General features: G+C 37.9%; 1 protein-coding gene across 1 annotated transcript in view; it reads right to left on the bottom strand.

Moving 5' to 3' along the window:
* PCLO (piccolo presynaptic cytomatrix protein) overlaps positions 1-17,700 on the bottom strand; it is a 398,579-nt gene that overhangs the window by 184,880 nt on the left and 195,999 nt on the right. The window contains 3 exon segments of the mRNA XM_021063484.1: positions 2,789-4,803; positions 5,170-7,038; positions 7,041-10,251. Coding sequence (XP_020919143.1) covers positions 2,789-4,803; positions 5,170-7,038; positions 7,041-10,251 — 7,095 coding nt within the window.

Genomic DNA, 17,700 nt, shown 5'->3' with positions numbered 1-17,700 from the left:
GTATGTGACATAATCTGATGTACATTTTAGAAAATCACCCTGGGTGCAGTTCAGAGAATAGACTGCAAGGAAGGCAAGAGTGGCGAGGCCCAGGGGCAAGGGCTCAGTGTAAATAGAAAATGAGGATGGCTTGGTCTAGACTTCCCATAGCCAAGGGAAGTAAACTGAAACTTGAACTCAGCAAATCAGATCCCCTGGGAACTCTTCCTTACTTACCTTTACAGTTTCATTTACAGTAAACCTCTTTCTCCTCCTCTTTGCTTTATGACTCTTCATCTACCTGAAACTTTGCATATTCTCTTCCCTGTTTAAAATAACCTCCGTCTTTTTCTCTTCATGGCCCAACAGAGATCTCATCTTCCTGTTGCAGAACCTCCTCTTTGAAAAATTTCCCGGTACTTCCAGGAAGAGGATAACTTCCTACAGAATCTCATATGGTGTAAGACTGATCTTTCATGATGAATTATGAATGTAGCTATGTTCTCTCAATGTGGAATGGATAGCGTAATTTTTTTCAATCTTACTGGTTTGAGAAAATTAACAAAATGGAAAGTACTGAGCTAAACAAACATGTCGCTGTGAAAATCACTTAGATTCTTTTCAGTATAACTAATACTTAGTAATTCATGCTTATAATTAAGAAATTGCTTTTGGCTTAAAACAATGTTTAGAAATTTGCCAAAAAGTAAATTATAAAATTCACATCTTAAAGTATCTAAAGTGCAAAAAACATGGACTGTATATAAAGTGGTCTATCTTGTATGTATAATAAAATAGTATTTTTGAGTTTGTATACAATTAGCCCACATTAAAATATGCATTGAGGGTGACGAATTAGAAAAAGGAACTATGGAATTGTGTTTCAAAGCTCAATACACCTAGGATTTCTCAGGCTCAGAGTATTAGTTGGTAATTGTATTGAACTTCTTTTATGATTTTATAGTTGACTGGTATTACTGATACAATCAATGATATAACATACAACCCATTGTATCTTTTACTTTGAATTCTAAATCCCAAGTGAACACTGTAAGGAAAATATTTTGACCTTTTGGATCTCTTCTATACCTGAGTTCATCTCAGTTAAGGGTACAGGGCCATATGCTAAATAAATGATCAATATACCAAATGGAAAAGCTGTCCTTTCTAATGACAGAAGCCTGACTATAACTTTAAAATATTGTTAAAAAAACATATTTTCAAAGTTTTCCAAGTAATTCTTTAGGTAAACTCATAGGCCACAGTGGTAAAAATAAATGCCTATATATTATAACTGGGTTAAAATACTTCTTACCGTATAATTAATTCTAGAAACAAAGTGATACTTAAAAAAAAAAAAATCTGTCAGCTGAATGAATTCTCAATGTACCAGTGGTTCTCTGACTGAACAGTTATGACCTCTGTCCCCAACATGAAGACAATTATTCACTGTTTGAGAAGGTACTTAATAATAAAATGTCCCTGTGAAACTAGAAAACTTAGACAAGAAATTTTAATTTATTAATGTGACTATTAATATGTCTATATAGCTAAAAATAGACTTACAGTTACATATAATGGCGTATTTTCCCGCCCACAGCTAATATCTAGCATTTAGGTTAGTGGCAATATAGCAATATCTCAGATAAACCTCTTTAGAAGCCTCAGGGTTTGAAGATCTGAGTTTAGAAATAAGGGCATTAGAGGAATTATTTTTTTTTTTAGTTTTATTTAAGTATAGCTAATTTACAAGGTTGTGATAATTTCTGCTGTACAACAAAGTAACCCAGTCATACATATACACATATCCGTTCTCTCTCAAATTCTTTTCCCCACAGATTAGCACAGAATACTGGGTAGAGTTCTCTGTGCTATACAGCAGGTCCCCATTGGCCAATTGTTCCATATATCTCAGTGTGCATATGCCTAGGGGAACTTTTAATTTGAACATAAATATTATTTTGAATAGAACTATCATACTTATCAATAACCTTCTAAAGAGTTACATATTAGGTTTTTTAAAGTAGGATACACCTGTTTTTATAGGAGATTATTAACATTTCTTATTCTTAGTTGCAGAGACCTTAACATACCTATATATCTATATCTATATATATGCTTTCTCTTTGAGGCATATTTTAAAATAATTAAACTCTAATATTTGAAGAAACATAAACATTAATTTTTCTCCTGTATAGGTTTACCTGAGGTCAGATCAAGAAAATTACCAGAAACAAAATAAGCATGGATGAACAATGAAGATTAAATTACACTTTCTGCACTAGAAATGCTCTCCTTTGGTCAGCAAAGGTTAGCATTCTGGCTGAAAGAAGAACAGACTTACTAAGTGATCTCCAAGGATCCTCCCACTAAAGATTTCTAGTATCCATGGGTTTAAATTTTTGGTCATTCTGTGCCTTATCTATTTATGTTCAATGCTTATTCCATCATATTTGAATAGAATATTAATTATACTCGCTGAAATCAGCCTATAATTGACACTTGAGGGACTTAAAAATTAACAAAATTGACAAAACTTTCAATCTCATTAAATCATAAAGAAAAAACCCTTTCTCATTTTGTCTCACATAATATGGGTTTGGGTTTTTGGGGTTTTTTTTTTTTTTTTTGTATTTTTACCTGGATGTATACTTCTCTATCACCCTCCCACCCCTTCAATTTCTAATTAAGTAGTCTTCACTGAAATTGAGAATTAGGTACTAGGAGGCTTATTGCCTCCCGATGTCTGCAAACACATGATTAACATTAACGCATCCATTGTCTTCTAACTGAAAAGAAGCACTCTTACCGTGAAGCCCTCGGTATACTGAAAAGGAGCCCTGGAACTTTCGTCTGCTGTTGGACTCAGAGGCTTGGGGTCAGACATAGACCGCTGCATCATCTTGGCTGCCTTAGGACTTGCTGGGGGAACTTTAGCCATATCTGGATGCAGTACTTTCTGTGGACTTATATCATCAGGGAGGGGTTTCTCATAAGGTACAAAGGCTGATTCTAAGGCTTTGCCTGGTGAAAGTGGTGAGATGGGTGAATAAAGGACTTTTGGAGATTTGGGTGGGGAAGGAGCCAGCTGTAATGTGGAATCTGCCCGGAGGTGAGTTGAGTAACCAATCTCTAAAGGTGTTGGGCGTTTCTTGTCTTTGGATGGAGATGTGGCGCTCAGATATTGAGGACTTTGTGTGTCTGAGTCTGCTTCTGTTTGACATCCTAAACTGCCCCCTTTGTAAGTCTTTTCAGGAGCTGAAATGTGTTTAATTATTTCTACCTTGGCATCCATGCGAGCCCGTATTGAAGGTGTTCTGATGGTTCCGACTGGTTCAGTTTGCACAGATATCTCTGCCACTGTTTGAACTGCTATACTGGAGACTTTGGAAAGGGGTTTGGTCTTGTCAGCCTCTGTGGTGCTGTCACTGTATTTCCCTACACGAGCTTTCCTCCTTGATCTAGTGGGCATATCCCATTCATCCTGATCTTCATCATCTGTTTGCACGCTTGTATCAACGCTCTTTTTAGTTCTCCTTCTCCTACTCACGTAACTCCGATCCGCCGCATCTTCATCATCTGTTTGGACACCACTGTCCACTATCTTTTTAAAGCAGCGGGGGTCATCTGCCAGATTTTCCCCCATTTCATCATACTGTCCACGAACTTTAGCTCCAGAACTTCTCTTTTTGGATGGTTTCTCCTCTTTCACAACAACGTCCGTCAGAGGTATTTCTGATACGGTACTCAGGATGCCGGGAGGGGCAATGTACTGAGTAACCCCGTCGGACTGAACGGTATACCATCCTTGGCTTTGGGGTATTTCAATTGCCACCACGGCAGAGGCTGTGGTGGTTGTATCTTCTGTTGCCCAAAACTGACCGCCTTCTGGGGCTGCATATTGACCTTCCAAAATGGCCTGCTCTGTAGTGGTTTGTGGAGAGGCAGTTCCAGAAGGGTCATAGTTATACTGGTAGATCTGGCGGATTTTTTGCTCCTCCAGCTGCTGGTGAAGCTGTTGCTGCAGCTGTTGGATCTGTTCCAGCTGCAACTGTTGCTGAGCTAATGTCTCCTGCCTCATCATGAACTGAGCCTGCCGCTCTTCTTCTTGTTGATACAGAAGGTGCTGCTTCATGGACTGCAGCTCTTCCAGCTTTTTTTGAACCATGATCTTTTCCTGTTCTCGGAACCTCTGGATTTCCTGCCGTTCCCACTCCAATTCCTCAGCAAAACGCTGTTGTTTAATTTTCTCCAGTTCTAAGAGCTCACGCTCCAAGTCTAGTTGCTGTTGTTGTTTATCTTCTTCAGGGACAATTAAAAGTGCACTCTCCTCTCCCACTACTTCAGAAAATACTTCAGATGCTGTGGTTAAACTGGGAACTGAGTCCATTGTCTCTGCTGTAAGAGTTTCCATAGTGATGGTTTGCAAACTGGCACTGATATCAATACCAGTCACTGCAATGTCTGTTTCAGATGCACCTGTTGTTAGGAAATATGATCTAGGCATTGGCTGGCTCTGGTGCAGGGAAGACAATGAAGTTATTGAGTCAGTTGTGTGCACCCCAGGCAAATCCCTCAAGGTGGTGCTGAAAATGGAGCCAGGTTGTGTGGTAATAGCAAATGTGGAGGGAATTGGAGTTGCTACTGAAGAATAGACAACACCATTAGATGACCTCAAAACACTCCCCACACCATACTGGGATCCTGGTGGTGGAGTCATTCTTGCTGTGGAATACTGTGGGGTGCTAATCCCAACTCCCGAAATGACTTGTCTTGTTTCTGGATATGGACCTGTAGTCTTGCTTGAATAATCCATTACCTCACCTGAAATACAGGGTAGAGTTATAGTCCAGTTCCCAGAATGAATGATGCTTTTTGCGTCTGAAAGCCCTTTCAGTCTTGACGAACATAATGAATGGGACTGCATGCAAATCCACAGGATAACCTACTTAGATGCAGAATCAAAGCGATGTTGAACATGCAGGCACATGCAGGCAACTTTGGGTAGAATAAATAATAATAAAAAAAAGAAACAAAAGCGCACATGTACTCCAAAATCTTTTGCCAAAACATCCAAAGAAAGATAAAAAGTAACAAAATCGGAAAAGGGACCACAATGTCATCCTGAAATGAGATGAGGAACACCATAATGATACTTGAAGGAAAGGTCTGCCGCTACATCATACTGACCTGTAGTAATTCTCCCTGAAGTTAGATCTACGGCTGCATCAGTTCCTCCAGAATAATCAAAAGCATTTTTACTTTTATAGAAAAAATGTCCAGCTTCTGCTAAATTAGTGTCAGACATAGAAGGCTTCATTCCCCCAATCCCTCTATAACCATATGGCCCTGATCGATCATATTGATAGTGATCATCCCTATAACCAAACCGATCCTCTGGAAGAGTTGTTGCTGGCTGCTGTGCAGTGCAGCTCCTGCCAAAAGGTAACTTATAAACCACATCACAGCACACAGCTCTTCTTCCTGCTGTCAGATCAACAGGTTTTTCATCATCTTCTATTACTTTGGTCACCACATTTGAAGTAGATTCATCCATTGTTACGACAGTTCTATGAGACTTTGTGGTACTGAGATCCACTACTTCCCCATCAGTGATCCCTTGGAATGTGGTGCTGTCAGTCCATCCATTTGTGACACCAACAGGAGGTGCAGTAATGGGTTTTGTAAGGGCTGATGTCATTGCGTGTGCTGAAGTGCTTAAAGATAAATTTATGGGTGCTTCTTCCCTAACTGCAGGAAAGGTCTGGCCACTTGGTCCCCTGTATGGGGGCTCAGCATGCTTTGATGTAGTAAGCTGGAGTGGTGCTGCTGGCGCATGGTCTATAGCCACCAGGCTTTCTGTGCCCATGGTGTAACTTGCACTAGCTGTGCACGTGACAACAGTCACTGTCTCGGTGACCAGAGATATTGGAGTCACTCCTGATGAGGCTGCACTGAGATTTATAATAGACGGTTGGACAGCACTAATCTGTCTCCCATAAATTTCACTGGTCATGGTTTGCCTTTTCACATCCATGGCAGAAGCAGAAAGGTCCATACATTTTTCAGTTACTTGAACTTCTACTTTGGGGACTGTACGCAAATCAATGGCATCACCAACAAGTTGCAACTTAACATTTTCTTTATGCTGATGTTTCTCTAAATGCAGGTGATCCAGAGCAAGTGGCTCTGAAGGAATTGATATAGAGACGCTGCTGAGACCAACACTAGGGACTGTACTTCTAGCCACTGAAACCTCAGCCTTGGAAACTTCAGTTGTGAGAAACTGTGTTGGGGTTGCTTGAAATGAAGAGAGGGTTGTGACAGGGAGAGCAGAAAATGTCTCCAAAGCTCCTGAGAAATACAGGCTTTGTTGTGAAGAACTTGAAATTTCTGCAGCTGTCATAGGAGGAACTACAGAAAATACGGGTTCAATGGAAATCAGATCTTTGGGGGGTGATCCCATAGGCCAACTGGTAATAGCTTGACTAGCTGAAGAATCTGTTGGAGTCCCAGGTTCGGATGGCAAGGTGATAACCACATAGGTTTCCATGAGGGATTTGGAAAACCTAGGTGAAGACTTGTTCGAGTGAGGGGAAAGTGGGGAGGTTGGGGAAGGCAATTTATAATCTGTTGAAGTCACTAAATTTAATGTCATATTTGAAGTTAAAGGTAGACCTGTTGGTTTAGGGTGTATATCTGTTGGTTTCTGTGTAGTTACTAGAGGTTGAGGAACTGCTGGTTTTGGGGCAACGGGAGGTTTGCTTGGTTCAGGTCTATGTGTGAATACAAGTCCAGATGGAATTGATGATGGTTTAGGAGGAACAGGAGGAGGTGAAGTGGTACATATTTTTGTTACAGGTGACCCATTACTTCTTGGAACAGCTGTGGTCTCTACCATAGTAACAGAACCAACTAGAGGTGTAGCTATAGTAGCTGCAGTCTCGGGAGCTGTAACCATTAACTTTTTTTTAGGATGAATAGATGGTTTAGGTGAAGTTGGTGGAGGAAGAGGTGGGGGAGGAGGAGGGGGTGGAGGGGGAGGAGGTGGTGGGGGGGAGGGGGAGGGGGAGGAGGTTGGGCTGATGTGTCCAAAGAAGAACTTCGAAGGAACGGACGCATTTTAGTTGGAAGAGAGGAAACAGAAGGAGTGCCAGATAGTAGCTGAGAGGCAGGTTTTGCCTGACCAAAAGCCTCTTCAGATAAAAAGCACGTCATTGAAACGTGCTCCTTTATTGGAAGGACTATTACAGAAGAAGATGTCTGATCAAACACAGTTTCAGATAAGCTAATTTTTGTTAGTTCAGCCTCAGACTCCTTCCTTGTATCTCTGTAAGCTTCCAAAACTTCCAAAATAACTCCATTCCCTGTTTCCTTCTTGGCTTTCCTCACTAGGTCTTTTTCAGATATGGATAAGTCAGTGGAACCAGTGTCAGCAATTAATCCCTCAGGTTTAGTTCCTACAGATTCTATGAGAGAAGGTTCCGCATCAGATAAGGAAATCACAATATGATCAGCACTAGTTCTACCGTCAGGGATGGCAGTCCGATCTAAAGATAGACTTACTTCTTCTGGATAGTCTATAACGCTGCCTGGGAAATATGTTGATGAAGAAATTTCCTCAGAGTCTTCAAACTTAGTTCCAATGTCCACTGGCTCAGTATAAACTGTGGTAATGCCATCCAGGGTAGTGACGGGTGACGAGCTATCTGTGGTGCAAACTGAAGAGACAGATGATGTGAGAGAGGGTGTGTCAGAGGGTGGGACAGATGTAGCACTTTCTGAAGGCTCAGAGTAGGTCAAAATCAGTGATTCATGAGCAATTATCTCTTGAATTTCTCTTGCATAATCAGTTACATATTCATCCTCAATTTCTTCCGCTGAAAAATGCTGGGTTATTTTAACATCTGGGATAGAGAGTGTTGTGCTGCTGGTCGAATCTGTAAGAGATGCTCCTGAGAGAACACTTGAGGTCAAAGATGCGTCAGGCACCCTGTCAAAGTCCACAGTGGACTCTGCAACATCATCCCTGATGGGAGGCTGGGTGGGACTAGAGCCAGGTGTCAACTGCATCTGTTGCCTTTTCATGAGTTCTTCATAGGCAGCATCAGCATCTAATAATTTTTTTTCTTCACTAGTAGAAGTTACCATACTACCCAAATCCACAATCTCATGACTTTCCGGGATGATAAAAGAGCTTGAAACAATGTCTTCTTGAGGCAAAACAGAATGTAAGCTCTCTAACTCATAAAACTCTTTCTGGAGGTCTGTGATTTTCTGCATAGGATCTTCATAAATCTGTTCTGGAAGTCTTATTTTTTGCTCTCTCCCTCTCTGCTGCAAAAATCCATTTTCTTCTTCTTGCCTTATTAGGAGACTACCATCCACTGAACCATTGTACGTGTCCTCCACTAACGATTCATAAATATAATCCTCTATTAACATCCCACCATACAAAGGCTCTTTTTCAAACAGTTCATCTCGTTCATTTGCAGCTGGAAAAGCTTTATATTTCTGGGGTTTATGCATCATTTCTTCATACATCTCTTCAGCACTTTTTAATGCCTTTTGGCCACCTTCTTTCTGCATAATAGACTGTTCATCTGTCGGGGAGTATAAAGACACAGCTGTGGGCAATTTGTAAACTTTTTGCACTTCTATTATTTTTTCTGGGCTTATTTCAAAACCTTCTGGGTCTGACTCTATGCTAGGTGAATACTCAGAACAAGAAGATCGATGTAGCTCCTCCATTTCTGCAGCCTGACGTAATTCTTCAGTTGGAGAGGCATCTTCGATGGGAGAGAGATTACTAGGGGGCGTCTTTGGTCTTTCCCTCCTTCTCTGAGCCCGAAGTTCATCTTTGTCTTTCTTTGACTTCTTACTAGAACTCTTTCTTTGTTGCTGTTCTAATTCCCGTTGCTTTTCTTGCTCCTTCAATAATTCTTCTTCCTCTCTCAATTCTTCTTCCTCTGAAGAATCTTCAATCGTGGGTAACAGAGGGCCATGTGATCTGTGCCGAGCTTTGCGTTGCTGTTTGCTCTCCCCTTTTCTGTGACTCGGGCTACTGTCGCTGTCCTCATCAAGTGATGAAACTGAAGTAGGGGATGTGCCAGGAGTAAAGCTGGAAGCATGAAGACTAGAAGATCCTTCTCCCCTTGACCTGTCTTCTGGAGAGTCTGTCAGGCTTTCCATTTCTAATTCTGGCTCTTCATCAAAATACAGGGCTGTTTTTTTCTGTGATGACTCTGCAGAATATTTATCTGCTATGGTGCTACTGAGTTCAATTGTCTTGAATCGGCGGAGTCCTCCTCCTCCGGCAACTACAAGCTCTTCACCCTCTTGACTTTTAGTTTCTCTGTATTTGAGCTCAGGACTTTCATCAAAAGTCTCATCATCTTCATCATGCCATGAATGGCGTCTCCCTGGATCATCATCAAAGCTTGCACTACTTTTTCGAGTCAGTCGCCGGTGTTTCCCTGCTGCTCCCTTCCCCTTCCCTTTGGCTTCTTCCTTCTTCTGGCTCTCAAGACTACTAGTGAGCTCTTTGAGCTGGTTCCTAATGAACTCATCATCTTCAGAACCCGAAGCATCTTCATCAGCACTCATTTCTATGATTTGCTTTCGAATAAAATCCTCCTCTTCACCTGATCCTTGACTATCTTCCTGTTTATAATCATCACTGCTTGATGAACCGACACTAGTTCTCCGTTTTCTTTGTGGAACAGGTGAGTTTTCACTTTCACTACTGTCTTCAATGGAATCATAAGGTTGTCTTCTTGTGGCCAACTCATCCACGAATTCAGGCTTTTCTTCAATGTCCTTTCCAGGAGGAACATCTTGTTGGATCTCTTTTTTAAAAGTGTCTTTTTCTTCCGGACTCTCTTTGAGCTTCTCCTCTGAAACTGCAGATTCCAGTGTTTCAGCCAAACTCGGAGTTTTCTGTTGGTCTTTAGGCTGCTCAGGAGAAGCCTCGGGGGACTGTGTTTTCTTTTCTGACTTTTCTTCAACAAGTGTACTTGCCTGAGCTTCCAAAATGGATAGGACGGTGCTTTCTAACTTCGCCAGATCGGAGGGGCTGGAAGGGCTGCTTTCTTGTGAAAAGGAGTCCTTTTTGAGTCCCTTGAGCAAATCCTTTTCATCACTGGGAATAAGACTTGGAATTTCCCCAAGTGAACTTGATATCCCATCAGAAGAATATCCTGTGTCACTCAGACCTTGGGGGCTTTTCGGCTGCTGAGAACTTGAAGTGTCTGATTTGTCATCTTCCTTTTCCTAGCAGGGAGGAAAAGATACAGGAAAACTTAAATGTTAAACTAATAACATGGTCCCTCCATTACTCTCAAATAACTATCACAAATCGAGGAACAACTGTAGGAATGTTTCAACTATATCACAGTATTTAAAAAAATATTTGAATGGGCACAAAAATAAAAAAAAGTTGATGCATACTGATCAAGGTTAGTTTTAATTTAAGTTTAATTAAATATCAATTCTCAATGATAGCTTATTTTATTTCATTAATGTTCTATCCTTCAATATTTCAATACAATCTGCCTTCAAATATGTAACTATCTTTCTCAGTGCATTTACATTGGGAAAGCGATCAAACGGTTGAAGAAAAATGTTAGTAAGTTTCCATTAACATAGTTAATGCTTTTGGTTTATGAGGATTGTCAAAGAAAGAATCAGAGGGCGGGCTTTCCACTTGGCTTCAAGTTGCATGGAATATTGAAAAATTTACTTAACAGAAATAAGCAGGTAACATGACCGTGATGATATTCATCTTACCTGCCATGAAGAATTATTTTTGAGAGATATTCAATCAAGGCTTTGCTTTTTAAAAACACTTTGAAGGATGTAAACACTATATACATACAAAACCTTTCTTCCTTCTTTTCTGCTTTCATTCCTTTCCTTTCTTCCTTTATTCTGTCTTCCTCTTCCCCCCAACCTTCTCCCATTTCTCCTTCTTCTTTTAGCTATGAAGTATTCGTATATAAAAGTTGTTCATTTGATACTCATTTACATTCTTTTTCATCTCAGGGTATCTTCTTCATTATGCATAACTAAAGATGTATCTTGAACATATTATAGGGTAAAATACCTTTGCTAAATTTTTAACATGACAAATCCAAAACACAGTCTAATACATTCTTCACAATGTTAATGTAACAAGCAATGGCTATTCTTTGGTTTGCTGAGAATTGACTTCCCTGGCCTATTTCAGATGTCTTTCCAGAAAAGAATTACTTATCTGTAGGGGTGAGACTAGTTGGGCTGACAAGCCCCCAGCTAACTAGTTCATTTCTCTTAAGAGCTACACACGGAAGAGGTAATCACAGATGAAGCAGTGTTCTCACAGAATCTTTCTGAATGGTCACAGTGGAGGGATATTTTCATCTCTTTACATCCCACACAATATCAGAGCACATTTTTTAGTTGAGTATGCTTTCTATCTCTTTCCTTGTCTGCTTTCCCACTCCTCACTAAATCACAGAAAACATTATAACCACAGGGGAGGGGTATCTAAGCAACTTGTGGAAAAAAAAAAAGGTCAAGAAAATGATCTTTCATAATCAAATTTTGATGCTGTAATTTGTACTCTTTAAGTCTTCACATATTATAAAACATAACAATATAGTAAAACTATACATATAAGGAGGAAATGCAACTAGTTATATATAATTTTACACAATGGATTCTGAAGGTTCTGCTGACATTTTACAAAAACAGGATTAGGATCAGACATAGAAAACATAACCAAGAAATGAAAATACATTAAACAGAGACTCAGATGCATAAATATCAAAATCCCTACCCTACAGTTCTCCCTTACGTACCCTTCTCGATGTAGTCATGCTTTCCTTCTTTCCTCCTCTTTTCTACCCACTTCTCCCTCCTGCCACTTCCGTTCTAGTCTCTTTCACCCACACTCCTTACAGGATTCAATCATCACTTACCTATAATGATGCAGTGATGATTTTTCACTGAAAATGACCTGCTCCCCATATCATAAGGTGGCAAAACTCTGCACAGATTTTCCTCTACAGGTCTGTGGGTCTAAGTCATCAGTTTGGAGTGGTTAATAAGGAAATCAAGTTAGGTGACCAAAGGATATTTGGCTGAACTATTCAGAAGAAACGACTGGTCATGTACTTACTGCACAATGATATATTGAAAAAATTCATAATATCAATTTTTCTCATACTAACTAGCATAGGTATAAACTCTCTTTACAGAGGTGAGTGACCTTCTGCGTTTTCATTACTGTTAGCTTATTAACTACCAGATCACACACCAACTAGCTCTTCTGTCTCTTTAAGGTACCTACACATTCCTCATTTCCCTTGCTGCTGCTAATATTTTTAAGTTGTTCATCAGAACAGAGATGAACATACTGAGGTGCTTATCTGTCCACTCATTTATCCTTTCCATGGCTATCACTCTCCTTTATGAGAGACCTGGGAGAAAGTACTAATGCAAATTGTACCCATGCAGGTTGGTTAACTGGTCTACTATAGATTTCATACCACAAACCTTTGCTTTATGAATAACTTTTTTTAAAGAAGGAATAATTTGATCAAATATGTATGAAAGAGTAGCTTGAACTAAGAAGAATATAAAATGCAATGTATAAGTTGGGTCTGTTTTTCTCTAATTATTAAAACTTCCAATGGATAACTGAAGTACTGTAACTCTAGAGGAATATGATCAAAGGAACTGTGTAAGGAATGTTTATTTTCTATCAAATGTCTAACTTCCTAGGACTAAAAGATTGGGAATTTTCTCTCAGTTGCTTCAAAAAATGTGTGGTTGTATGCTTTTTGAGAAGACTATTAAGCTATATAGTAACATAGTAAGATTTAATAAAACGGATAGTTTCCAATGGCTCTTTCTAAATTAAATGCATAGATTACAGATACAACACTTCTATACATTTGTTTAAATATCAATGAATTTTCTTATTTATGCATTATTTTCTAAATTTCAATAGATAGGAATTGGAGCTCCCGTCATGGCTCAGTGGTTAACGAATCTGACTAGGAACCATGAGGTTGCGGGTTTGATCCCTGGCCTCACTCAGTGGGTTAAGGATCCAGCGTTGTCATGAGCTGGGTGTAGGTCGCAGATGCAGCTCGGATCCCGCATTGCTATGGCTGTGGCGTAGGCCGGCGGCTACAGCTCCGATTAGACCCCTAGCCTGGGAACCTCCATGTACCACAGGAGTGGCCCTGAAAAGACCAAAAAAAAAAAAAAAAAGGAATTGGAATTGATTATCCACTTAATTTTTCACATGTAATACAAATTCAATTTAGAATGACCTCTAAAATTATTACCTAAGAATAAAATTCCAGGTACAGATCCTTCACATGAGAATTTTGTTTGTCATCTTAGATAGAGGCAGTGACTACAAAGAGCCATAATTTAAGCGTGCTTTTTTAAAAAAAATTAACAATGTTATATTTCAATTCCCCGAGGAACACATTTTTTCTGTATTTTTCTAAGTACACTTAGCATTAGTCAGCATTACATTGAGACTATACATACTGTACTTTTCTCCACATACAGAATCATGGTACCTGAGCCTTTTAAGTCTGTGTATAGGAAACTATTCAAAATTTTCAGATAACTTAAGATTCATATTTTTTTACTAACTAACCAAAAGCAGAGAGCACAGAATTCTTTTCCTTCCAATATTCCAATGCCATTTATTGACCGGGAGACTGGTCAGAGAGGCAGTGATGAATTCAGACCCACATGAACCCTTCCCACGGTGTCCTACCTTGAGGCCTCGTCTAACACTAAGACACTTCTGTACTGCCGAACTTGGTTCTACTTCTTTTACAGATGCTAAAACTTTAAACTTCCATGTCGAAGGTAAATGGAAGGTTTTTTTTTTTTTTTTAATATGATTGGGGTTATGAATTGAATTCTTGGTGAAATATAAGACTATACAAAGAAAGGACACAATATTAAATTTCTGCTTAATGTTCCCCATGTCATTCATTTATTTTAATGCGCCAAAGTAAAACAACGGATGAATATTCTTTAATCATTTATACAACATGTGGGTCAAAATGGATTGCTAGTCTGAGTGTTCCAAACACTCTAAATAAGATTAAATCCATAAATTCACTGGGCCCAGAGAGAAAAATTAGATACTCCCATGTACATGGGGATCCTTTTTACTGCAGAAAACCTCATCATTTTCTGTCCTGTGATTATGCTGTGCTTTATAGACCATGGCTATATATAACCTGTATACTAACCCCTGGGTGATCAAATAAAAGTTAATGTAATGCTAAAAGGATGTTCAAATTTTGTTTTTTATCAAGAGACCTATACCATTTTGATGTAATATATCGAATTAGACAAGCAGTAGTCTGTTTACGTATTTAAGTAAAAAGAGAGAATTCTGTAGCCACATGCAATTTTAAAATATTGAACTAAAAAAGTAAAGAAGAATGTACCTTTCAAAGTAATTATTATATTTCAGGATAAACTTTTAATTCCACCTAAATCATTCTGAAAGACAGGAATGAGCGGAGGGACAAAATGACATGGCATAAAAAGAAAAGTAAACAATATACTCTAACAATAGGAATGACACAAATGACAAATAAATGAATCAATAACATAAATATATAAACACAGTTAAAAATTACACAAAGTGTTCGGGATTATAATGGTTGCTTCTAAGGGGGATGAATAATTATAGTAATGAAAGGGCAGTGTGGCAAAAGTGTCATGGGGAAAAAGCATTGTGTGTAGTTTTGATGAGCCCAGCCTTTAGAAGCAGAATGGACTACAATCTTAGCTTTACCGCTTCCCGGTCCTGTGATCTTGGGTACAATAAATGCAGTTCCCCCTTTTTACAGCAGATATAATATTTACCTCATCAAGAATTGTGTAGATTAAAGGTAATGAACTTATTAACACAGTGCCCAAAACACAGTAAGAGATAAATCGAGTATTATTCTGACTTCAAACAAAAACTAATTTAACACTAATCAGTCTAGAGAGTTGAGCAGCAGAAGCGAGAGCCACTAGGGATAAGAGGGGCTCAGGTGGGAGGTCCAGGTGGGATTTTCTGAAAGGATACAGCACTAGCGCACAGAGAACTGAGCGCAGGATCAGAAGGCAGACAGCACAAGCTCCTTTGCGAATTCACAAAGTCACACTTGGCTGGTTTTCTACTTCTCACTCATGGAGAATACTAGGTTGCTTAAAAGCTATAGTGGAACCATACAGAGGGCTGAGAAAGACAACTAGCTATTTAGAAGTTAGTATCTGTCACGGGGTGCAAAAACCTGGTCTGGCATGCAAAATGATCTAATGGACTGCAAGAAGAAAATATTTATGATTCTTATTGTATTTTTAAACCAAAAATAGAAATTACATTTTACTAATGTTCATTAAATGGATTGACACCAGTATTCATTCACTTCTTATGTCAGTTGGCCAGATGTTCTATGAAGAATCCTGGGAGAAAATTGGGAGTTATACTATAAAGATTCCTAGCAAGGTGGTCACTTTAGTTGCTCACTTTTATATTGAAGCTTACTGTTGAGTTGTGGCTTTCATTACCTAGTTTCGACCAAATCAAGATTCCTGTAATAGGTAAGTGGTAGACAAAATATTCTTGCAAAAAAAAAAAAAAAAAATCATGTGTTAAAGATAATACTAATAATGCAATAAACATAAAAACACATTAATAAAGAAGCTGATACTTTTCATATTGTTCTAAGTGTTTCATCAGCAACATTGCAAGTTAAAAGCAATGATGATGAAGTTAAACTAGATCTCACACAAAGCAGGCCAAAAATGTTTGACATTACCAGGAAATGTAATATATTTGTTATCTGTATTTACATATGTTATTGCTAATAACAAAACTTGTCTAAACACATAATGTGCTTAGGCCATTTATAGCAAGTGACATTATGACGGGATCATAAACTACTATAATATTTATTAGAAAATAAATATTCCAGTACTTTACAAACTTTCAATAAATTGAAATAACACTTAAAATCTTCTTTTGACCTGTCTTACTTAACAGTAAAAGCCAAAAAACATCACACAGCATTTGGGAAAACTTGATTTTTCTGCCAGGGCAATGATATGGTAACAAATCAAACTGCATTTCTTTGTCAGCAAATATTGTTAGAAGGAACAAAGAAATAACTCTGGAAAGTTTTGGGGAAAATAATTAGAACAAAGTGAGTAGCAAAAGCTTTGGTAGTAATAAAATCAAAGTGCAGACATTTCTAAATGCTCAGTTTATAATATCCACTATTTCTCTTTCAATAATAAAATACCTAAAGGATTACTAGTGTGTGCTGCTAAGTGGCTCAATATTGAAAGATTTGTTTAAAAAGGTATATACATTTTTTTCAATGAAGGAAACTGTATATCGAATCCTGAACAGTGACTCTTTTGACTGAAATTGGTTTTTAAAAAGGATAAGATGACAGAGACAGCAGTGCAAGTGAAATTCAATTACTGCCTCAGTTACAAGTAAGCCTGTTTTGAGCAGAGTGCCTCAGGATTTCACAGATATGATACTCCTTGTATATTAACAAGAACTTTATATTTTGAAGAATGTTTTTAATATTTTATACTAAGAGAATAACTATGAATTTATTTTAACCACAGAAGGTTGCTGATTATCTCATGGGAAATTAATTTTTAAAAAGTTGTACACTGTGATTTAATTCTTAAAAAAAGTGGAAGAACCCCTAAGTTGTTGAATTTTTTGGTGAAGGCTATTAGTAATATACCACTTAGATATATTCAGGAAGAAAATAAACTTTGATTATCAGCAATATACTACCTAGCAAGTATTTGGAGAAAACAAAAACAAAAAAGCACTAGCTATCTCTTCAAGAGAATGATGATGTAGAAACAATCCTTTGAGGATACAGAATTGGAAATCATCATGTGATTATGCTCCATAAAATGGCATATCATTTTAAACAGATGCCACATCTGCCTTTTCAAACAAACTTTATACAGAATATTTTAATCTGTTTTTAAATCTCTTAGATGAAGAATTCCAATGGGTTTCAAAGCCATTTGTTAAAAAAAATACATTAAAAAAACACCACATTTTGTGCTAGTTAGCAAGAACAAATGATTGGTACTAAGTTAGATTAACTTTTATTTGTGGAATTTTCACAAGTTAAAGAAAACTGTTTTCAATTCCAAACTTAGCAAACAGGTTAAAAAAATTTGGCAAGTATAGTCTTCGATACTCTTCTTTCATTTCTGGTATATTCTGTGCATTTTCTTTTTCTGTTATGGAGAGTCATTAAAACTAAACACCAAGCTACCAAAACAAACAACATAAAAGTTGAATTTCAAAGACCTTTATCAAAGAATTTTAGAACAAGATTTTCAAATACTGAAGCACAATCAATGCTCTCTCTAAAATACTATTATTAATCATATTTTACCGAGATCAAAGGTATTTATATTTAATTAGGTGATTTTAGTTGTTTCACTGACTTTTATGTTTTTCTGAATGTTTTATATTGCAAATACTATGTTAATAATAATGCACACATTTACTTTAGAAATAAATAAGTATATACATATTGAGATTGTTAAATAAAAGAAAAATTAGTGGTAAAAGGAAATGATAAAAAATGATAATTTTGCAGAATAAAATAAAAAGTGCAATACCAAAATATGCAGATACTTCTTGTTTAGATTATA

The sequence above is a fragment of the Sus scrofa genome, chromosome 9 (genome assembly GCF_000003025.6).
Source record: "Sus scrofa isolate TJ Tabasco breed Duroc chromosome 9, Sscrofa11.1, whole genome shotgun sequence".
Lineage (NCBI taxonomy): Eukaryota > Metazoa > Chordata > Mammalia > Artiodactyla > Suidae > Sus > Sus scrofa.
Note: the sequence above shows the minus strand (reverse complement) of the source record. Positions and strands in the feature narration are given on the sequence as shown.